Source organism: Borostomias antarcticus, assembly GCF_949987555.1.
Source record: "Borostomias antarcticus genome assembly, chromosome: 6".
NCBI classification, from domain to species: Eukaryota; Metazoa; Chordata; class Actinopteri; order Stomiiformes; family Stomiidae; genus Borostomias; species Borostomias antarcticus.
This window is the reverse complement of record NC_140239.1, coordinates 19,389,465-19,413,797: the sequence shown is the minus strand read 5'-3', so window position 1 is coordinate 19,413,797 and position 24,333 is coordinate 19,389,465. Positions and strand designations below refer to the sequence as shown.

The 24,333-nt window shown below is 49.2% G+C and overlaps 1 protein-coding gene across 1 annotated transcript; it reads left to right on the top strand.

Annotated features, from left to right (window-relative positions):
• Positions 1-1,787: 1,787 nt before the first annotated feature.
• On the top strand, positions 1,788-22,584 carry LOC311310535 (kinesin-like protein KIF26B; the record flags this gene model as incomplete). The annotated part of the gene is made up of 15 exons (XM_084440044.1): positions 1,788-2,240; positions 4,140-4,264; positions 4,477-4,666; positions 6,439-6,561; positions 12,680-12,853; positions 13,391-13,484; positions 14,937-15,199; positions 15,462-15,639; positions 16,423-16,576; positions 16,753-16,912; positions 17,080-19,922; positions 20,527-20,885; positions 21,298-21,470; positions 22,083-22,233; positions 22,382-22,584. 15 exons carry the CDS (start codon positions 1,788-1,790, stop codon positions 22,582-22,584), a joined length of 5,643 nt encoding a protein of 1,880 aa, XP_084296170.1.
• Positions 22,585-24,333: the final 1,749 nt, after the last annotated feature.

The window sequence follows — 24,333 nt, the reverse complement described above, 5'->3', positions numbered from 1 at the left end:
GATTATCTAATTTCTCATTATACTGGTATTTAACTTGTATCTTCTGATGATAGCCTACTTGTTGTTAGCCTGAATACTTGATTCAAATTCATATCATTTCACAGACTGCAGAGACACCTCGCAGTACTCCCAGGATTTACTCTAGAGCGATCGGCGCCGCGCATGACGACCATCAGTCGACAGACCGACCCTCTCCCGAAGGTGCTCGATCTCACAGCGACCCGCACAGGTCCTGGTGCCAGAAAACGGACGTCTCTGGCTTGGGGTTTCTGAAGGGAAAGTGTCCGGCTGGTCTCCTTAGCGACTCTGGATTAACTGGCACGCCTGAACCTTCAGCATCAGAGAATTGGAGCGTTAGGACCGACCGAAAAGTTTATTGTGATAATTGTGCCTTGATTTTGGCTGCGCTGAAGAGACAAGCGCTGAGTATGTCCCTCCCGAACACCTTATTATGCAAGGTAATCCACTCTCCGGGCCAGCTTCACATACACACGCATGCAAGAACCACTCAATACAGGTCTATTGGGATCAGCAGTGCTCGAATCAGAACTGCGACTTTGAACGAGTTTATCATATATGGTCAATTAATGTAATGTAGGTTACATTGATTACATGTAGGGTCTAAATGTGTAAAGAATAGGCTATGCATTTTTGTATAAACTGCATCTGTGTTTGTCACACGAGTCGCATCACATCTGCTCATTCATCTGACCAGGGCCATCTCTTTGAGTGAGCAGAATTAATATTTCAGGAAGCCCTCTGTCTCCAGCAGAGCGGAAGGACAAGTTATGCCTGAGAGGGATATGACAGAACATGATGTCTAGGGTCAGGGGGGCCACCCTACCCTGTATGGAGAGAATATGTCATTGCTCCAGAACCGGCTCTAGGCTATGTGGGGCCATGAGTGAGATTTGTGGGGGTTGGTTGCCCTGTCACTCCGAGGCCTGATCGACATGGTCACCTCTCTTCGAAGTGGTGGAAAGAACTGCCCACGGACGTCAGGACAGCTGCCCATCTCTTTCGCCGCTGCAGGCTCAAAACTCACCTCTTCAAAAAATACAACCAGGATCCTTCCTATTAAACATAGTTTGCTACTCTTGCACTTTGGCATTAGCACTAGTCTTCATCTGCTTATAAAGGAGATGCACTTGTGAGTTCTGGCGAGTAGTAGTACACTGACTACCTACACTGAGGACAGACATTTTTGTCATTTTTCCCCCCTTGTGCGTGATTCAATCAGACTTCATGGATGGACATTGTGGGTGGTCAGTGGTTGGCGGGCCCCCTGGCCCTGGCAGCCACAGGGCCCCACAAGCAGGTCTTGCTCTGCTCCCAGGCAGAGCCGGAGTCGCCTATCTCAGACTCCCCCAGTAGAAACCTGATACGAGCCTCCCTACAGTTTTATTGATTTCCGAGGCGGGTGAGATGATGTGGTTTGTCTTATCAGTTCTGCTTCTCCAAATCCAGCCGTGTTTCCAGGCAGTAACAAGTCACTGTTGGCACAGAACCCTTAGAGTTTGGGGAGTTTTGGTTATATCTGTGTTTTGGTTGACTGGTTGATATCTGGTTTACTTTGTTTTAGGTGACAGTGAGTCATTGTCTCTGTGAGTCATTGTTTTCAGAGAAAACGGGATTTTTTTTTTTTTTTTCTGTTTGATTTACAGTTCTGTGGCATCCATCTTCAGAGATGCACACTGTCAAACCATCAATGGTTATCCCACCATGGGCCCGTGACCATGACATGAACTCTACACTAGTTGGCATGCAATATCATGTTAACATTATGTATGTTGCTTTTTTACGTCGCCTTCTCTCACCTACTCTCAACCCAGCAGGACTCCAGCCTGTCTGCATTCCTCCACGCTCACCTCCAAGCCCCCGGCGGCGCCCTGGGGCCCGGGGACGGCTGTAGGGTTTGCGGCGCCCGCCTGAGCCAGCTGCGCCGGCAGGTCGTCCACCACATCCTCGCCGCTGAGCGAGGCAAGCGGGGTGGTCTCTCTGCCACTGAGCCCCCCCCCGGCTCCGCCCCGACCTCCTCCAACTCCTCCTCGGCGCCCCCCGGCCCCCGCCTCTCCACCAGGACCCACAGCCCCCGCAGCAGGCGCTCAGCCCGGGCCCCCAAGACCCCCAACCCAGAGATGGACCGCTGGGTGGAGGAGCAGCAGCAGCTGGCTGTGACCATGCCCCTCTCCATGCCCAGCAGCGATGGCGGTGGTGGAGTCCCTATCTTCCCTTATCAGGTAGAGTAAAAAGCCTGTCTAGCCTGCGTACATCACGTCTGTACAGCTATGCTCGGTAGACCGATACAAATTGATCATAAAATGGCTCTTTATTACCTTAAAGGGATGTGTCTTGGCCACAGGCCCTCGTCAGGCTGTAGATCATGACACTTCCCCCTTGGCCAGGCTCATCCCTTTAAGGGCTCTCAAAGGTAGGAGCATGTTCTTGCGTCTGGACGTGCCGGACCGACCGGTGATTCATTGCAACCAATCAGGTCCATTTAGACGGCGAGGAGAGAGGGTGTGCACAGGGACCGCTAATGGAGGGGAATCGGCTGATGGTTTATGTCAGTCATAAAGCAGACGGTCAGACAGCAGAATGATCAATAGAGCTACTCATGTTTAATAGCTGGTGAAATATTCGTTGTAGAAACTGGTAACCCCATAGGAGCAGGCTGTAAATACAGACAGGAGTAGAGTGCAGTGGAGAGGGAGAGAGAGAGAGAGAGAGAGAGAGAGAGAGAGAGAGAAAGAGAAATAAATAAATGTAATTGAGAGAGACAAGAGAAAGAGAGAGAGAGAGAGAGAGAGAGAGAGAGAGCCTGTGTGTGTGTGTGTGAGAGAGAGAGTGAGAGTGTTATTCAGACATCTAAAGAGGTTGAGAACTCTCCATCAGTGCTTTGGTCTCAAGGTGTGACAAAGTGTTTGCTCTCTATGAGCCTCCGGCTGACTGGTTTTATTACACAATACAGTTTGTTTATGCAGTATTTTGGTTGACATATTTGACACACTGTTGTTTGGATTTTTGGAAATATGGAATTGCGATTTTTCACTGGGAGGAAACTAAGCAAATGTACCATTACTATGAAGGTCACTGAATGTTTGCACAATGGCAGTTTTAGAGAGATTGAGAGAGGGATGAGAGAGGAGGAGAGGATAGGAGAGGAGGGGTATTTTAAAGGAAATTAGACGAGTGGGAGAACGTACTCTACTCGGCCCCTCTCAGGCCAGATGTCAGCCCAGCCCCAAGGTCCCCTGCTGCACTAATTGGCTTTACATGGCTGGATGTTTTCTGTGGTGGTACTGGGACAACAGGGTTGTTACATGGCCAGATTTTTCTTTGGTGGTACTGGGAGGACAGCAGGGTTGTTATCTTGCCCTACAAAGCTGAAAAATTGATGAGACGCACACACACACACATACACACACACACACACACACACACATGCACACATGCACACTCACACACACACACACACACACACACACACACACACACACACACACACACACACACACACACACACACACACACACACAGTCAGACTTGGGCTAGAGGGGGAGGGACTCAAGGTTGGGCTGGTTCAGAGTCATCTCGTCAGCCCCAGGGAGCTGTGGTGTGATGTTGTACGGCAGACAGACATGGAGAGAGCACCTAGCCGGTCTCTCAGTGTCTGAGTCATGACGGCAGTCATCATGTACTACCGCTCTTATAATGCTCTATTTATGACCGTGATTTCATCCAAATGCCTTACATAGTTCCACAGAGATGGCATGCAGTAATTTCCTGTCTAGAATTGCCATTAAAATTGCCCTTTTGATGAGGATTAAAAGAATGAGGATTAAAAGGATGAATTATGTTTATCAAGTGCTACTCTTGTTCCCAAAGTATAAGAAAGTGACATGAACAACAGACTTTGTTGGCTAACGTAAGGCTTGTTTCCCCTACAAATCAACATCATTTTCTAAACCGTTCTTGCAGTGTTATGTGAACTATACCGAGCTTTCACACATAGATCTTGTGACATTGCCCTTCCCAGTGCAATCCCAGCATGGCAACCAGTCCATAGCAACTCATCTTTAACTGGGTTTGCTTGGGCGTAGCTCTGTCGAATGACCTGGCCTGCGTTCTCTCCCCAGAGCACAGAGGACTTCATGAATGGACAGAGAGAGACGGCATCCAGCCAGTCTGGCACCAAGACCTCCCACATCTCCAGAGTGACCTCCACCGTGGCCAGCTGTGCTGCCATGTCCTTCCTGGTCAGGTAGGTGTGAATGCGGGCCTACCCGCAGGGGATCGAACCCCGGCGTCCAACAGGAAATCCACATGGTCTGATGGCAACATACTGGGTAACAGGTCTGAGGGCAACGCAGCGCTATTTCATCATGACACCGGTCACATCCGTTGACACATACAGTTAAAAGTCCTGATATAAAGGGATGCTTCAAGGTGAGAATGTCAGCGTTCTCTCCGCAGGGTGGCTCAGAAACTCAACCTGTCGTCGAGGAAGAAGAGCCCAAGCCTTTGCCCCTCCCCGGCGTGTCCCCTTCCCCGTTCGCTCACTTGCTTCAGGGGCCTCATCCAGACGTCCCCGCCCCCTGTCCCCGCCTGTCTCCTCCAGGCCGCAGCCAGCGGCAGAGTGAAAGACTCGCCCACTGCTAGCAAGGTAAGCCTCTGCCTCAACCACCAGAGTGTCCAGGATGTGAAGGGAGGTCTGGTGTCAGCTTCTCTATATGATCTGCTGTAATGTGGCGTTAATGCCCAGTTCTTGTTTCTGCCTTGGCCTCTCCTGGGCATAACAAAATCAATATCGTTGGCAAAATCGGCCGTGGTGTCTGGTAGATCTGCTGATCGGCCCCGTACTACAGTTACAGATAGCAGCACCAGACTGTTGGCCTACAGCCAGATGCAGCTACTCAGCCTAGAGCACTCAGAACCCAACACAGGGAGGGAGGCAGGGAGGGAGAGAGGGAGGGAGGCAGGGAGAGAGAGGGGGGTGGGGGGATGGGGGTGGGGGGTGGGGGTAGAGAATCTCTCCCCTGTAAAAGGGTTCTTGAATAAATAATTAAAGCTCAATAAATAGAGGTTGGCACATGCTCAATAGAGTTAGGGAATGATTGCAAGTGTCGCTGGTTTATCAGACAGACAGACAGACAGACAGACAGACAGACAGACAGACAGACAGACACCACAGGCTTTTAGAATTCCTAATAATTTGTGATAGATTAGCTCATGCAAAGTTCCTGAAGAGTTATGACCACATTTAAGGGCTTAAAAATTCTATCAGGTAATGATGGTTGATTGTTTGAGACTTGGTGGTGTTGTGAGTTATTAAGATTGTGCTAATTAGATTGCGCTGAGTCAGATAGATTGGATAAGTGAATGCTCAGTGTGAGTATCTTCACTACACACTAGAACCCTACAGCCTGCAAATCCTCCTTGTCTCCTGTAGAAAGCTGGATCAATGTCTGGATCTGCAGCGAAGCATCTCCCACAGGAGGATGCTGCTGACTTTATTTAATCAATACTGAAATTATATCTGGAATTTAAGTATAGGAATCTGATATGATATTTTTTACTCACTGTACACCAGTGTAGAGAGCATTGCTTGAGGTGTGTAGTAGCGCTAGCTATGTCAGTATTTTAAAATTCATTATATTGGACTAGATCATACAGGTGCCTGGATCCTACTAGTTGGAGACATTGAGAATAGCAACAGCCTATTTGCTGACAATTGGACAACAAAACATACGGTCCAGGCTCACAGTCCGGTATCGCTACAAGCAGTGCAACTAAAATGTAATTGCAAGGAACTGTTGCTTTGGCAGATTGTATCAAGGCTATAGCTGGTGATGTTAGTAGTTGCTAGCATATCTAGCTATCTGATGGTGACAGGCTCGAGCTAATGACATATACTGTTATGCTGCGTGACATATGTATCGGAATTTGTTTTTTTCTGAGTTTGATGTCAAAATCATCAAATACTGTACGTCACCTGAACTCAGATTTCTGCCATTTTACTCGTCACCTCATCGACATCATCAAGATAGCTGCTCTGCGAATGAACAATAAGTGAAACCTGTAATAAGACGGTTTATTAGTGCTTCTGTCTTATTCGTACAGTCTGGTGACAACCCATGGTTCAAAGCACTGTTGAGTTGTAGGAGACCACTCACAATTGGAACCTTCAATGCTTGCACAGTGAGGGAGGATGCAAGGTTGGCGGAACTTGCACACTGTGCCGAGGAGTGTGGATCGGAGATTCTGGGTGTCCAGGAGCACTGGAGAGTACATTGGAACTCAGACCCAATCATATACAGCAGAGTGGGAATGAGCTCGTTCATCACCTCGACTGCATGGCGCAATGAGGCCCAGGCAGCGACAGGTGGTGTGAACATTAGTTCCTGGGTGCGTAAGACTTTCCTTTGGGTTGAAAAGCACACCGAAAGGATCCTTATAGCAGAGTTTGACGGCAACCCGGTCATTACCATCATGGCTGTGTCACCCACCAACGTGGCTCCAGTCGAGGAAGTGGAGAGGCTCTACGAGGACCAGCAATCTGTGCTGTTCCAGTGCACAACTTCCTTTCAATTCTGGGAGATTTCAACTTGAGGCTTGGACCAGAGGACGCGCGCTTCACGTACCACAATTCAACAAACCGAAACTGCAAACTTCTTGCGACCCTTCTGATGGAACCTTCCAGGACTTGGTTTCCGTTATGTCTAGACAGCTAGACTACACCCTGGTAAGGTACAAGTGGAGGAACTCAGTCACAAATGCAGAACCTTACAGCATGTCCAGCACTATGGGCTCAGACCACCGAATGGTTTCCATGAGGGTGAGGCTGAGCTTGAGGGACTCCAAGCCAAACCTGAAGACCCGGCATGACTGGAAGACTTTCTCAGTAAGACCAGTGGAGGTAAGAAATCACTTCCAACTGCTGTATGTGGAGGAAGGTCCTAATGCAATGTACGATTGGTTTGTAGCAGCACATGTGGAGGCAGTCAGGGAGTGTGTGCCAGTGATGGAGAGGACTAGGGCCCTGTACTACGAAACAGGATTATCGGGTTAGTGCAATAACTTCTGGTTCAAGCCTGGTTTATCCGTATCACGAAGATCACTGTTCACCGTGCTATATCGCCATGGTAACTAATGCTGCTGAGCTAACCTGCTCCGGGGCAGGTTAAATCCCAGATTACGGATCAAAACGTATGAAGCGCTGCCTGCTGACTGATCAATTCACTTGGAAAATGGCATTGGATGTTAAGATCCCATATGGAACTTCATTGTGCAAATTAAAAAAGAATCTGTGTGTGAATAATGAGAGGTTCTTTTTGGAAGACTTTTTACAGACTGACAAAACCCTCACTGGCTTGCGGAATGGCTTTGTCAGCTGCTTGAACCATATTTTGCCAGAACTTGTGCATTTACAGTCCCGCAGACTGTAGGCTATGCACTGGCTTGCGTTTTATTAGCCTACCATTTCATGTAGGCTTTGGGTAATGCGAAGAACAAAGTAAAAACACTCCTTTTTTAATTAAATTTTCAAGTCTTTATTATTGATTTATTACACTAGCCTCCCGTTCCTAGAAACAAAGAGAAGTAGGCTACATTTTAGTTGAATTGTTAGCACCAATGCCTGGCAATCAATGAAGTTATAGGCCTACTGAAATACCTTTTTTCGGTAGGCTTATAGTCTACTTCTCCACCTCGAGCTTCACTTTTTCCATCTTAATATGTTTTATCTTAATCTCAAGTTCTAAATTCCTCTTGTATAGAGACATCACATTGTCTACTCCAACCTGAAACTATTAAAAATCATAGCCTACATTTGCTTTATTTAAGCGTCCCTTGCAAGGCTCACAGGGTTGCAGCTGAAAGAATATGATATATAGGCATAGGCTACAATTGCTCTACGCACCATAAGAATACACATAGCCCAATGATCTATTCTACTCGTGTTCATGAGGATATTGATAAAACGTAGGCAGTCGGCAATATTTTTCCAGCTTTTCTTCTTGCCTTTGGCAGTAGCGACTGTGTTGTGCCTGGATTATATACAGTAGTTCATATTTCTATAATATTGCTCCTCTTGTGTAAAATGTGGTGAACGGAACTTGGTCATGCGTATTGTTTGCCTTGTCCATGGCTGCGTCCGTATGTGATTAGTCATTTCGTGCAAATACCTTCCCTTTTACCGCAAACACGCTCATAACTAGATTGTACCAACTGGGTAGACTTAACAAGTTGATAGCCACCGTCATGGTACCATTTATCCATGATTGCGGTTCTTTGGTTTACTTTAGCTGTATATGTTGAACTAGCTTCATTGTACAAGGCCCAGAGCACCCCCAAGATCCAGGCGTCCGGAGGTTGGAGGATAGTCTTTCTCCAACATCATCCCAGTACCTAAAAAACCTAAAAGCCGGACAACTACCGTGGCATCAGCCTGACCCGTATCATTGCAAAGATGTACAACCACATGATACTTAACGGGCTGCAGAATGTCATCGACCCACACTTGAGAGAAAACCAGAATGGCTTTCGAGAGAGAAGGTCCACAGTAACTCAGATCTTGGCCCTAAGGAGGATCATCAAGGAGGTGAAGAAGAAGAACATGACAGCAGTGCTAATTGATTTCAAATATGACAGCGGTGTTTTATTGATTTGAAAAAGGCATTTGACTCAATACACAGAGGCGTCATGATGAAAATCCTTAAGGCCTATGGTATTCCCTCCAATTTACTTCGGTCATAGGGACCATGTATTCGAACACAAGGGCAAGGGTTGTGACGCCAGACGGCAACAGCAAGGACATCATGGTGGGAGTGTTACAAGGGGACACCCTTGCACCCTTCCTCTTTATAATAGTCCTACACTACGCACTGAGGCAGGCAATCCAGGGAAGGGAGGAAGATCTCGGCTTCATTATAACACCGACAAGGTCGAGAAGGTATCCTAACAGACCTGGACTACACCGACAACATCAGCCTGATAACTAACCAAGCACCAAGAGCTCCCGACCAGAGTGGAAAAGGAATGTGCCAAGGTGGGTCTTGGACTGAATGCCAAGAAAACTGAGGTCATCACTTATGGTGACAGCTGAAGGTACTGCTCTGAAGGAGGTTTAGGACTTCAAATACCTGGGCTCTTGGGTCAACTCAACGGAACATGACCTCAAAGTGAAGAAGGCACTCACATGTAGAGTTCTGAATGGCATGAGCAACGTGTGGAAATCCAAACTCCCCTGTGAAACCAAGCTCCACTTCTTCTATGCCATGTTAACACATCTGTTATCTCAAGTTCTCTTTAAAGGATAGACAGCCCATTCTGTCCTCTTCATGGCTTCATGACATCCACTATCATTTTTTCCTTATTTTATTGTTTTTCTTTGACTCTGAGCACAACAGCTTGCGCCAAATTCCAACCCCCTGGCAGAATCCCACTGTCCTTCGTGTTTAGTTCGATCTGCACTCTTATTCTGACAAAATTAGTGTTGACAGTTTCTACCACTCTGCAAAAAACAGAACATCACAAGAGGAGCAACTTGTCACAAAAAAGGCTATTTTTGGTTTTAAGATGACCACATCACAATATGAACCTATGGCTAGCTATTGCTGTAAGATCCACAATAAAAAACTACGAGAGCTCTTGGAACAGGAACCTACATAATCTTTTACAAGTAATAGGCTTCATTCATGTATTATATTATTTATCCCTCCTCACATTTATTGTGGTTAGCCTGCATATTTAGGTTACTGGATGGTAGCCTACAGTCGGTAGATAAAAAGGGATGAATCCCAGACGAAAACGTAATACTTAAAGTGTATCAATTTTAGTTTTAATGAGGCCTTGTTTAATAGCCTTGTTGTGGTACATATGGTTTCAGGAGTCAAAAGATAACTCAAAACTCAAAGATAGTGAAAGGAAGTCAGATTCTGCTGAGGAGTTGGAATTCAGCACAACACCCCACCGCCATAATTTCACGTATAAAATAAAGCTTGAATACAGGGCTTCTTCCATGACTGACAATTTCTTGACCAGACTACCTGAACTCATGCAGCGACACGTTTGGTTGTGAAAGACAGCATGCGACGATTGGTCACGGTCATTCATGTAGTGTTGCCAGTGTCCCGACCACGACATGGCAAGAATTTGTGGAACTGTGATCGCCTCATCTGACATGGTGACCATCGTGAAAGACAAAAATATTGTGCAGTGTCTGAATGGGATATTACAGATCCTTGGCAACATAGTTGCGAGATAGTTCATCCTGCAACAGACACAAATGTTACATTGTAGCTTGCTAGATAGATAATGCAAACATTGGAGGAAATAGGCCTACAGTAGTTAGCTGACTTGTTAAGAAAAGGTGTAGACCTACTAAATGTCTTCAGTAGCGTTTCTCTTCGGGTGAAAGTAAAAGGCAGGTGGGTTGGAGGGTATAAGAGACAGTTAATTCTCCAAGGAGGCGACAAGACAGCAAAGATTTCTTGGTAGTGAGTACATATACCCATGCCGTCTGTCCTTCTTGCGCTCTTGGGGATCTTTATGAAGTTAAAGACTAAAGAAGTGACAGACAGATGTGTCTGTGTAAGTGCAAGAGGGTGGAATTCAAACCTGTGCAGGGGACAGATACTGTGCACTGTGTGCTTTAAAAACATTTATGGGATGAATACCAACTATTTCAGTGTCTTAATATCGATTTTACTGAACTCCACCTAGAAAGTTCATAAAACTATCACGTTGCTATGGAGTTTCAAAGCGATGAACAATGAGCCCTAGCAACCAAACTAATACTCCTGATCAACCTAGTTAGCCATGAACGAAGTGTAGTCTACCTTTGATGTGCAACTGTGAATTGCAAAAGTGGTGACGATAAACCACAGTGGTAGGGTACAGGACAAATAGAACAACTCAAAATTGACATTGAATGTTTCAATTTTTCTTGAGGAGAAACAGTAATATAACCAACAGACTGTTACGCAGTGGAACTAATGTTTTTACAGGCAGTAATAATTGGCACAGTAATATTTCACATAGAACGATAAAGAGGCTTGGCCCATGGTATATTGTGGCATATACAACGGCTCTTAACCAATCAGATTGTGAGGTCGGAACTACCCGTTGTATAACATGCTTTATACCATGGCCTGTGTGAATACTCGATTCTGATTGGCTGGTGGGGTGTGTATTATTTCTCGACAAATGCACGGCTAGAGCCTCATCACAGTTTTCACAAATCACAAATGAATGCGCTTGCTTCACATTTGTAATCTTGGCTATACAACTGTCAATATGTCACTTTAGTATGTTTGAATATTTTTTCAGCCGAGAAAGTAACCATGTAGATTTCCAGTATGTGGTCAGTTTCCAATTACAGTTTATACCGCAACTTTTTTGGAGTTCCTTGTGTGCAGAGTCTGAGCCTGTTTGGCCCACTTCAGCTGAGTGTGCTTGCATCAAACACCATGTTTTGCACTTGACTGAAGCACATATTCTCCTGCGATTACGCATTCAATATTATTCTTTTGGCTATGCTTTTTCTAAGACAGAGATAGAAATGTATACTGTATATGTATGTAAAAGGACAATTGCCGGATTCTAATACCTGGTTCCTTCACTTATAATGACACGTCCCATCCTTGCACTTCAACTCGCAATGAACTTAACATTACTTGTAGCTACGACTGACAGTGATATACCACGACCTGAAAAAAAAGTTTTGGATTTGGGGACAATGAGAAGTCTGGCTATCATAAATAGTTTGTTGGCAACTAGATCTGACAACTGGACGATTGATTTGTTGCACAGCAAATATGCAGTAGCCTATATTTCGCTCATGGCTAGCTAGCAATATCAGGTACAGTAGGCTATGGGATTAGCTAGTTTGGGTTACTAGGCTCATTGTGTGGGTTGCTAGGTCGTATACAGGGGGAGGTGACATTGCTGGAAGAAAATGTAACGGACACTTTCCATTTCACTAACGGTTCAAAACCCATGTTAACTATTGGATGTCATCGCTGTTCCTCCAGGGAATATGATATACCATTTGTAATTCCATAGCAAGGCTCCGCCTCATGGAGTTATTAGCCTCCACATCATGCATCATTTTTCGATATCAGCACACCTCGTCGTGTATTATCCCTTACATATAGCATGGCTTCTAATGTCTCTCAACCAATCAGATTGCTTGATTTTACCTACCCGTTTTATAATTTAAAATGATTTTGTAGGGTTTTGTAGCTTGCTTGATACTATAGATAATGATTTTACTAACCGCTAGATCAACAAGAAAATGACCAATTTCATTCAACAACTATACATGATGATAACATGCATCGTGGGTGGGGGACGACAGGTTACTGTGCACTTGTTTTTTCATCAGGTTTTTAGGGTTAGGGTTGGAGGCAGCTGTTTAGGGTTAGAGGCAGGTGTTCCTGTCATCTCCAGCTGTTTGAAAACCTTATTTATGTGACGCATAGGCCTATTGATATAGATCTCATCCATACATACCATATCATCTTTACTAGCATGTTTAGCATGTTTTGGGTGTTTTGGGAACATTTTATTCTGCTTCAGGTGAATTTGCAGGAAGGTTCCTGCTGTAACAAATTGCTATTTTAATCACCGTCTCTATGTATAGGTCAAAGTGGTGCTTCGAGTTTGTCCCTCCCAGTTGACTGACCCTGCCCAGCCCCCCATCGTCAGAGTGGACCTCTCCAGGAGGAGGGTGACGGTGATGGAGCCAGCCACACAATGCCTCGCACAGATGCAGGCACTGTTCAATGGAGCCACGGTCCTTCCCAAGACCTACACCCTGGACGCTGCCTATACCCAGGAGTCAGCACAGGTCAGTGGTTTGGGGTTACGGTTAGGAGGTCAGTGGGTGAGAGTGAGGTCAGTGGGTTTGGGTTAGATAGCTTTGGTATCTCTACCTGATGACCTGAAAACGGATGCCCTGCCCTGCTAGATACACTTCTACGGCTACAGGACAGTAGCTGCATCAATGACTCCTACCTATGCCCTTTTCCTGGGCTTTGTGTGTGTGTGTGTGTGTGTATTCCTGGTCACATGCCAGAGCATTTCATTAATTCCTTCTCATATCTCCCATGATGTAGATCAGTAACAGTATGATGCATGGGGCTGGACTCCTGTGTGCGTGTGTGTGTGTGCGTGTGTGTGTGCGCGTGTACGTGTACATGTCTAAGTGTGCGCGCTTGGCTGCATGTGTGTATTTGAGTACCTTGGTCCATTAACAGAACAGTGAGTATTGATCAGTTATGCGTCAGAGCATCCATCAGTCAAGTCCCAGCCAAGTGTGTATGAGATGACTCCTGTGAGTGTGTGTGTGCGTGCGTGTGTGCTTCCTTCCTTTGTTCCTCGCCAGGTCGAGCTGTGCGGAGGCATCCTGCCTGACATCATCCGCTCTGTGGTCAACGGGGCTGACGGCTGCGTTCTGTCCCTGGGACATGATGGACAGGGTGAGTTACAGACCCTGACTGGGGTAATGGCGACCGCCGCTCCTGCATCTCACACAGTGCACAGTATCGGTGTCCCCTTCACAGGTTTGACTTCCACCCTCTTGCACTTACACAGACACATCTGTCTCTTGTCTCTGTCACTTGCCTGTGCATTAAATAGAAAAACATGGAATTGCCCCTCTCCTTTTTATAAGTGGTTTCGTAAGTGGCCAGGGGTCAGGCCTCAAGACGAGAGTGGCTTTTACCACAATAGGACATTTTTATCAGGGACATATAGTACATCCATCTATCTCTTCCTCTTCCGCCCCCCCCCCCACTCTCCCCCTCTCTCTCTCTCTCTCTCTCTCTCTCTCTCTCTCTCTCTCTCTCCCTTCTATGGATGTTTTGTGTCCTCCCTCTCCTCCATTTATCTTTCTTGTACTTTGTTAATAAGAGCAGTGATCATCAATTATACAGCAAGTGTAAAACAAATAAAATCTCATCCCGTGAAACTCCACACCCTAATATTCTTTTACCAGCTGCGGGGACTGCAAACTAGCCGGACTGTGGCGACGGTGCTATTAGAAAGATGGATCCACTTAGCTTCTCTAAAGGCTTTTATTAGATGGCCTGACACAAATTTAAAAAACACAGGCAGTATAAGGACAGTCTCCCCTTGGAGCAGCCTCCACAAAAATGACGCCACTCGTCGTAAATCTGATTGAATTAGCCTGGTCTTGTAGATGGCGAGCGGTCGGCTGCCAAGCGATATCAATCTTCTGACTGGAATTACATTCTCAGTGAATAATGGCAGGCAGGCTCGCCTTTAATTGGAGAAAACCAATTCCCTTATCCTCATCCAATTAGCATTTGTATTAGAGTGAGTAAACCTGGGGCATGGCCCCCCTTTCTCCCCATATTTCTGGCTTTCTTTTCTCCCTCCCTCCTTCTCTCTCTCTTTTCTCTCTCTCTCCTCTCTCTCTCTTCTCTCTCCATCTCTCTCGCTCTCAGTCTCTTTCCTCTCTCTCTCTTCTCTCTCTCGCTCCGTCCTGCTTGACGTTACTGTGTGCTGTACATTATCAGATGAACAAGCTGAATTTCCCTCGAAAAACACTGAGCGCTTTCAGTACTACTTAATGCACTTTTTATTGCATTTAAATTCAGTCCATTAGAGGGAGGCTATAGTGAACTGCAGACATGTCTATTTCAAACTGCCCTCTTTGTGGTTTGTAAAAATTTGATCAGGTTCTTCTTCTTTAGTTGTGCAATGTTCAGTGTTCTGAAAAGCTATTTTGTCTTATTCATCCAGTAATCGGGTGCTTTGGTACTGGTAGGCAAGGCACTTTTCCACAATTTTGTTTCCTCCAGACCTAGCACCCAAACTGCCTGAGTGCTGACATCATACTGTAGACATAGAATGACAGCAGCGTTACTTATCGTCTCTGTGGCTGTACTGTACGTTATGTTGCCCAGGGAGGTCCTACACCATGCTGGGGAGTGATGAGAGCAGAGAGAGGCTGGGTGTCATCCCCTGCGCCATCGCCTGGCTTTACAGACACTTGGAGCAGAGGAAGGAGAGGGCCCGGGCTGGGGCCAGTCTGGCTGTATCAGTGTCTGCCATCGAGGTCTGTGAGGAAGATGAGACGCTGAGGGATTTGCTGTCTGCATCAGGCAATATCCAAAACAGCCTGTCGACAGACATTCATCTCTATCAGGACCCTATCCATGGAATGCAGGTAGGATAAGGCTGTCCTATTGAAAGATGTGGAGGAGCATGCTAATTACAGTATTCATTATTTTCTACTTTACATTACCCCTAAACATTCATCTTATATAATTATCTATTCCATCACTGACTATTAGCTTCACTTCATACCTCATTCAAACAGCATGAGTCATACCAGGGACATACGACTTAGTCACAATACATTGGCAGCATTGTCACGTTGAACATGTTATATTCATGTGATGGCTGATGGCAATGCTCCACCCCTCCAGCTTCGTAACCAGCGCGTGATTGGTTCCCCCTCTGCTGTGCACGCCGCTGCCCTCCTGGATGCAGCCGTCGCATCACGGCACCGCGGCGCCGGAGAAACGCGCGCTAACGTCACGTCCTATATGTTCTTCAACCTCCACCTCCGCCAGGGTCAGGCTGGTGACAGCAGCAGAGGCAAAGGTAGCATCCTGTTTATTTATGCATAACTAAGGTATATGGCCAATGAACACACTGTGTTTACTGAAAGAGAGGGATAGTGTACATACTGCATAATGAGGTGAATGCATGTATATCAGCTCATTTGTTCATGCACCCAGTATTGTTTTTGTTTATCGTAACAATAAGTTGAATATCAACCATAAAATATATAATTTTCATTTTTGTTTATTGTAACAATAAGTTGAATATCAAATATAATATATAATTTGCATTTTTCTTATTTGTGTACCTCTAACTCCCTCTGAAGTATAATTGCATTTTCTCTGCTTTTGTCTTATTTTCAACCATTCTGTCAGATGGCATCAGTCGCTCTTCCTTCACTGGCTGTAATTTCAATTTCTCTCTCTTCTCTTCCCATTTCTGTTCTTTTCTTATCCTCTCTTCACTTATTCTCTTCTCTTCTCTTCTCTTCTCTTCTCTTCTCTTCTCTTCTCTTCTCTTCTCTTCTCTTCTCTTCTCTTCTCTTCTCTTCTCTTCTCTTCTCTTCTCTTCTCTTTTCCTCTCCTCTCTTCTCTTTTCCTCTCCTCTCCTCTCCCCGCCCCGCCCCGCCCCGCCCCGCCCCGCCCCGCCCCGCCCCGCCCCGCCCCGCCCCGCCCCGCCCCCTCTCCTCTCCTCTCCTCTCCTCTCCTCTCCTCTCCTCTCCTCTCCTCTCCTCTCCTCTCCTCTCCTCTCCTCTCCTCTCCTCTCCTCTCCTCTCCTCTCCTCTCCTCTCCTCTCCTCTCCTCTTCTCTCCTCTCCTATCAGTGTCTGGGATGTACAGCAGGTTAACCCTGATAGATCTGTCCGGTGGTGTGAAGAGGTCAGGTTCAGCCCGGGACAGCAGAGCTGCACCTCCCTCCTCTGAGCTGGGGAACCGCCTCCTGGCTCTTCTCAGTGGAAACAAACACGTCCCCAGCAGGTCAGACTCTGGACCGGATTTCAGGACATTTGTAGCTCGAATGCTTGAATGATTTCAGCTTTTAGAGTTGGAGATTTCATTACATTGCAATGTACAAAATGGAAAAGGAGGGTTGTGATTGATGCAGTAGGAAATAAAATGATGTAATGAGTGAGGTTTTCCTGTTCTCTCTCCAGGGACAGCAGACTGACCATGCTCCTCCAGGATGCCCTGGGGAATGTGACCTGTCATACGACTGTGGTCGCTCACATCTCTGAGTCACCCACACACCTCCTGGAGACTCTCTCCACACTCCAGACCGCCGCACGTATCCGCAGGACTCAGAAGAAGGCCAAGGTCTGTCTGAATAACATTATTCCTATCCTGATTGTTGGCGTTTACCTGAATATTTAATGACAAATCAATTCATATTAGATTACTTTCTTTTTATATGGAATTCTATACACAGAGAAAGAGAACAATTTTATTGATTAATTCAGCAATGTGCTTCTCCTCTCACACAGCAGTCTACGTCTTACTCCCCTAATGGGCGGAGCCTGAGCCGCGAGAGGCGGGGTTTATCGCTCCGAGCGTTCCACTCCACCAGTGCGGTGGACACGGACGCGCCCATCCTCCGTCTCCGCGGCGACCTGGACGACCGCTCCAGCAGCGACCAATCCTGTGACACCGTCATCCACATGAACCCCGACGGCTCGGCCCGGCCCGGCCCAGACAAGACCCAGGGCCGGCGAGAGTTCGTCCCCATCATCCCGTCCCTCTATCGGGGCAAGACTGACGTGGAAGACCCCGAGCTGGCTTCCCTGCTGCAGGACCTCCTCAACTTCACCAGGCCCGGCGGCGGTGGGGAGAAGAAGAAGAAGAAGGAACAGCAGGAAGTGAGCCAACAGGAAGTCATCCAGCCTCAGAGAGGGGGAGAGGCGGGCCAGCCGGAGAGGGACTGTCTGAAGTGCGACACGTTCGCCGAGCTGCAGGAGAGACTGGGCTGCATTGACGGGAGCGAGATGGACGCCTCCAAAGACGCCTCCGTGAAGGAGCCTTCCGCCGACGTCGCGCCCGAGCCTCGGAGCGACCCGAACCGGACGGAAACGGCGTCAGAGAAAACCTTCTCCTCCCCGCGGGTGGACGTGGAAGCGGGGCGTGGTGACGTCCGTACCGGGGTTTCAGTCGGGGAGAAAGTGGCAGAGGTCGGCTTCCCGGGCGACTGTTTCCAGCGGGAGGATTCGGGCCTGTATGACTGCGAAGAAGGCAGCGCGGCCAGCTCCAGTGAGGACCAGGCCAACCCTTCCCATCCCTCCTACCCCTCGCTCTGCCAGAACCGGCCCCCCGTCTCCAGCCCTCCGTCCCAGCTCTGTGAGGCCTATACCCCCGCGAGCGCAGCTGTCCCCAGCTCATTCCCCCTCGCCCTGGAGCCCACGGAGAGCCGTGGGAGCTACGAAGGCGCCGATTGGTCGGAACCTGAGGCGAGGACCTCGCCGGCTGGCAAGAGCTCACCCATGTCCCCGACCGCCTCCTCCACCACCAACACCACCACCACCACCACCACCTCGCTGCACACCAGCGTTCTCCTGGGGGAGATCTTACCCCGGCTTCCCTCTGAGCATCTGGGGGAGATGAAGGCCACCATCACGGTCACGGTGCAGCAGCCACTGGACGCCAGCGGTCAGGACGAGCTGGTGTACACCATGGTGGAGGAGGTGACCCTCAGCGGGGGGCTGGAGAGAGGGGGCCGGGGGGCTAGCATCATCCGGATCCGAGACGCCCAGTCTTCGGCCCGGACCGAGGGATCCTCCGGCTCTCGACCCATCAGGATCATCAGCAACGTCAGCGACGACGTCGGCGGCGCGGGCCCGGCGGCGAAGGCGGCGGGGGCAGAGCCCGCCGTCCAGGAGGTTGCCGCGGGTGGCGGCGGCGGTGCTCAGTGCAGGGCGGAGCGAGCCCTGCCGTCCTTCATCAACCCCATGCTCCTGGACCCGGGCCGGGAAGAGGACGGAGGCGGCGACCGGCCCGGCCGCAGGGGGAAGCCCAGCGTCAGCTTCGCGGGAGTGGAGCCCGTGTCCGGACCGCAGCGGCGCTGCCCCGAGCCGAAGGGCTGCAGAGAGGAAAGGTCCGCGGGCGTCTCCGTGGCCGCGGCTGCTCCCGGCTCAGCGAGAGGTCACAGGAAGAGGTCTGGAAGCAGGGGCGCGTCCCCTCCGGGTCGAACCGCAGTCGAAAGCGCGTACGAAACGCTGGAATGGGAGGACGCCGTTTTCCACTATGGCACCAGCGAAGCCGCGCGGAAGAGACACGCCCCAGACAGGAGCCGGTCCGGAGGGAGGGGACCCGCCCGCTCCCCCGGCGTCCCACGGAGGCTCGGGGACAGCTGCTGCGACATCGCCGCGAGGAGCCCCTCCGGGACCCGTTCACCCGGTTACCAGGTTGCCATGCCGACGGCTCTCCAGACGGCTAGTCTGCCGAGGGGCTGGCATAACGTCAGCCGACACGCGACCGAAGACCTCAGGGAGCCCCGGAGGATGACATCATCCAGCCTCTGTAGCAGCCCCAGGATGAGCCTGGAGAGACACGCCTCTGGCCCCAGACAGGGCCTCCTCCACCGGGCTCAGGAGAGCCTCGCCCGCCCCTCCGCCGGAAGGAAACCCAGGCAGAGATCCAGCAGCAGCTCTGCCAACGTGGCTAGCGGCTCGCCGGTGGACCCGAACCTCCCGTCCAGGAGGGTGAGGCGCGACGACTCGAGCGGCGCCGGGAGGGAGAGGTCCCCCGCGGGGGAGAGCGGCGCGCTGTTCAGCGCCAAGCTCGAGCAGTTGGCCAGCAGGGCCGACTGGCTGGGCGGAGCCCCCGCGGAGTTCGACACTCGGGACGGGGGCAGCGGCAGCGGCAGCGGCGCCTCTGTCAGCTCAAAGGGGAGCTCAAAGGGGGAGGAGTCCTCCTTAACCCGGGCTAGCGGGAGCCCGCGGAGGACCGCCAGCGCCTCCGCCGCCGGCTCCGCTTCCAGCACCCCGGCCCAGTCTCCCAGACCCGGCCGCTCTAGGCTCTCGGATGTGGGCAAGCTGATGATGTCCGGCCCCAAGGTACGCAGAGTCTCCGCCCCGAGCGCCAAGACCCTGAGCTCCTCCTCCCCCAGAGCTCTGAGGCAGAGCGACGACCGCGGCGCCGGCCTCTCCCCGGACGCCGCGACCCCGGATCGGACCCGTCCCTCCTCGCCGTGGTCCACCCAAACCCTGAGCCGGACCCAGTCCCAGATGCCGCACTATCGCGTCGCTAACGGACGCATCTCCGAGCTTCTCCACCGGGGCGGAGACCCCGCCTCTGGAGGGAGGGACCTGGACAAGATGGCCGCTTCTGCCTCCAGGTCTAATACTACTTACTTTACCTGCTTTATTTAGTAAGGGAGATGATGGCTTTGTGCTTTGTTATATTATTAACTTAAATATCCTATTATAGATGATAGGGATAGCTAACATAATGGCCTACCATGTAGACAATATCTTTGTAACTATTTACCTACTCTACTGATAGTCATGTCTCCCCTATGAAGTATTTAGCCCATGTTTATTGCTCTGTAAATGTTTTTAGCCAATAGACAAACATTTTCCAGGAGCTTGTTGATCGTGTCGTTTAGAGATGTCAGGGAAGAATTTTTACAGCTCACTTTTTTGGCCCATGGGTGAACTTTTTTTTTTTCTTCCCTCTGGAATATGTAGGGGCGCGACCTACTCCCCCCCCATTGCTCTCTGTAAACGCATTGTGTTGCCTCTGTGTAAGAAATGCGCTATACAAATACAGTTTGATTTGATTTATGACTATGTAGCCTCATCATGCGGACTAAGACAGGTACAGTAACGCCTGTTGGCGGCAGGTCTGTGACTAGGCGACCACGTTGGTCCATTCTGGAAAAAGCAGCGAGTCATTTGGCCGTCATTTCACTGAAACGTGACGCTTTCGTTTTCTGTCAGGTCCCCGGGAGAGGAGAGGCTGGTCCTCCCCGCCCACCCCCAGCACTGCCCCCCGGCCCACCCGGTGCCCTCCCCCTACACCCGGGTGACGGCCCCCCGCCGGCCCGACCACCTGAGCGGCCACGCCAGCGACGCCACCAGCGTGCTGAGCGGAGAGCTGCCGCCCGCCATGGGTCGGACCGCCCTGCTGTGCAACCGCGGCAGCGTGGTGAGCAGTGGCTACGAGAGCCTGGTGAGGGACAGCGAGGCCACGGGCAGCGGCGCCTCCCACAGGGACTCCCTCGGCAGCGACAGGAGCCGCCCTCCGCCCAGCGCATCGGGACGCAGCGGACGCATTGCCAGGAGGCGGAGCAACGCCAGTGAGAACAGGAATTGGGGTTTGGGTTCAGTTTTGGGGTGTATTCGGGATCTATTTTATTCTGCTCCACTGGAGTAGAGCTGACAGTAGAGTAGAGTAGAGTAAAGTAGAGTAGAGTAGAGTAGAGTAGAGTAGAGTAGAGTAGAGTAGAGTAGAATAGGACAAAATAGAATAGCGTAGAATAGAACTAATTTGTAATCAGTCTGAACAATCTGGGTTAGGGGGCACACATGTAGTGAACAAGCTGTCCGTGTTCGTGAACACCAGACAGCATGAATGTGAAATGACGTGAGCAAAAACAAAATTATTCCTGCTGTTGACACACTCAAACACCGACACACAAACACGGCAAAATCGGTCATCACTGTGTCTACCCCCCCCCCCCCAACTAACACACACACAAACACCTACAGGCTCCCACCAGCGGCGCTTGTCCCACGACACGTCTCTGTCGCTGCGGAGGTCCACCGGGGGGCCGCGGGGCGCGCAGCGGGGGGAACAGGGCGTCGCCGAGGCCTACGAGATCCGGGTGTATGAGATAGACGCCGCGGAGAAGCTGCAGAGACGAGGGCCGCCGGGCAAACAGGTGAGACCGGATCAGAGGGTGACCTGGCTGAACCTGGGGACTTTGCCACAACAGACGGGCACGTTCTCCCCCGTGTGCCCGTGCGCCGGCTTCCCGAGTGCGTCCGCTAGAGCGCGCTCTTGAGACTGTGCGAGTGTTTGTGCGAGTGTTTGAAGCACAGATTAAGAAGCCCTCCCGCTCCCACGCAGGCTGCAGAAAAACCTGAACTTTCACCGAACCACATGAATTACATTCAGCTTAAGTACTATTGTAGAAAACATTGTGATATTGCGTAAACCATTTCCTCCATTCAGAGGTTAATACAGTACATCAGTCACATTAACTGTTAACATTAACTTGTTTTATTGTAACAGAGATTATATCATAGCACAGTAGCTGTCGGTCAACACTCCTTGTCCTTACATGGCTTTGTGTGTGTGTGTGTGTGTGTGTGTGTGTGTGTGTGTGTGCGTGTGTGTGTGTGTGTGTGTGAGTGAGTGAGTGTGTGTGAGTGAGTGAGTGAGTGAGTGAGTGAGTGAGTGAGTGAGTGAGTGAGTGTGTGAGAGTGTGTGTGTGTGTGTGTACATATGTGCGAGTGTGTGCTTGTGTGTGCGTGCATGTGTGTGTTGACAGGGGACGGCCTGCTTCAGTGCCAAGCTGAAGTTCCTGGAGCACCGGCAGGGGCGTATCACAGAGGTTCGGGCCAAGTACAGCAGCCTGCACAGGGAGATGGAGCTGGCCAAACTCAACCTGATGCTGGAGCCTGGGAAATGGAACCAAGAGTGTGAGGAGTGAATTCAATAGTATATGTGGAGTTGCGTGTTATTTGCCATTTTCATTTCAATAGAACATCATTGATCCCTCTAAATTCCAGTGTTCTCTGTTGTGCGCTGATTGTGTCGTGTTGTGTTGTGTTGTGCGGTGTGGTGCAGTCGACATGTGGCAGACGTTCGAGGTGGACTCTCTGGAGCACCTGGAGGCCCTGGAGCTGGTCACAGCCCGTCTGGAGAGCAGGCTCAACCGCTGCAAGGCCAGCGTCATGATGGTCACCTGCTTCGACGCTGCCAGCAGGCGCCGCCAGAGGAAGAGGCGGCGCCGGGCTCTGCCGGATCAGCCAGTCTTCCTGGGAATTTAACGAAAGGTCGTGTTTTGATGTTTTTGTGAGTAAATACATACAGAGAGGAGGCCGAGGCCCACAGGCCTCACCGACAGGAGAGACGATCATAGAAGAGAAAGTGACAGAAGATCACGTTTTTAACGTATAATAGTAATAATAATAATAATAATAACAATAATAATAATAATCAAAATCATAACAATCATAATTATTATTATTATTATTATTATTATCATTGTTGTTGTTCATTAGCCTGACAGACTGAATTGCCATTTTGTTTCACTTCTTTATTCAGTCTGAACAGGCTGCAGCCGTTTTACAAGATGGGCGTTGGCAAAGGAGTCCTCAGCGATTAGTTCATCCCCTGACCGATCATGTCGCGCAGTTTAATTCCATCATCGTATTCAAAGGACACTGATTGATATGGTTGGAATTCCAACCGCGAAATCACTCTGGACGAGAGCCTTCCAGGCGCTGAATCACAATTTTAAAATTCTGATTCCGGGGCTGGAGCTTGTTCATCTGACATTGTCCTGAAACCTGTTTGTAATGTGAGTTCCCACAGCTGAGAGTGCTCTCTCTGGGAGGAAGGAATGACATCACCTCTAGAATCACACAGAGAACACTCACTGGGCTTGGACTTGAATGATGGATGCTCTGATGGATAACTGATCAATACTCACTGTTCTGTTAATGGACCAAGGTACTCAAATACACACATGCAGCCAAGTGTGCACACAGACACACACATGTACACGTACACACAGACACAGATACACACACGCACACACTCACACACACATACACACACACACACACACAAACAAATAGAAACACAGTGAATCACTGTGATGCTCCCCTGAGCTCTAAACCGTTTGTAATACTATCAGACAGACAGACAGACAGACACACACACACACAAACACACACACACAGGATGGTTATTAGTGAATCCAATTTATAGCATGTTTTTTTGTGAAGTCATTAACCACACTTCCTCCTCATATCTCTGTATACAACATGTATTGCTGTGCATTCTTCAACTTAATAAAAAACAAAGGATAAACCTCACATCTAGTCCTTGTGTTCGCTTCTTGAAGACTCGAGAGGCAGCCAATAAAATAAAAATACACATGCATTGTAAGTCTGTATGATAAGTCTGTAGGGTAGAGCACCACAGCTACAATATTGCCTGATTATGATGCAGCAGATTAGCCTTCCACTGTCGCTGTGAATGTCGTCTCATGTGGAGAAAGTGCAGTCAGGCAGAGGTCAGCTCTAAACGTAGACCATTACCGAGACAGACCATCTATGATTCAGGCTTGATGCACACTCATAAGCAAGCAGGCAGACACACACGCACACACACACACACACACACACACACACACACACACACACACACACACACACACACACACACAGAACAAAGAGCACTTGTCCAACGCCCTCTTTGTTTTCTCTGCTTGATTTCCCCATCGTTAAGACTCTTCTGAAATCCCATTAAAAGAGAACTACAGGGCGGATGTTAAAAGTATTTACATTTTGCACAGAGCAAATGGTTCCAGAGACTGAGTGTCTTTGAGGAATGAAGATGAGATTGTGCATTCAAATAAGAGGACTTGGAAAGTTCACTCAGAGTAAAGTAGGCTACATACACCTTAATTACCTCCGCCCCAGTGAGAGCGCAGGGCGAGAGGTAATGTTTTCGGTGGTGTGTTTTGGTTGGTTGGTTTGTTTGTTTGTTAGCAGGATTATGCAAAAACT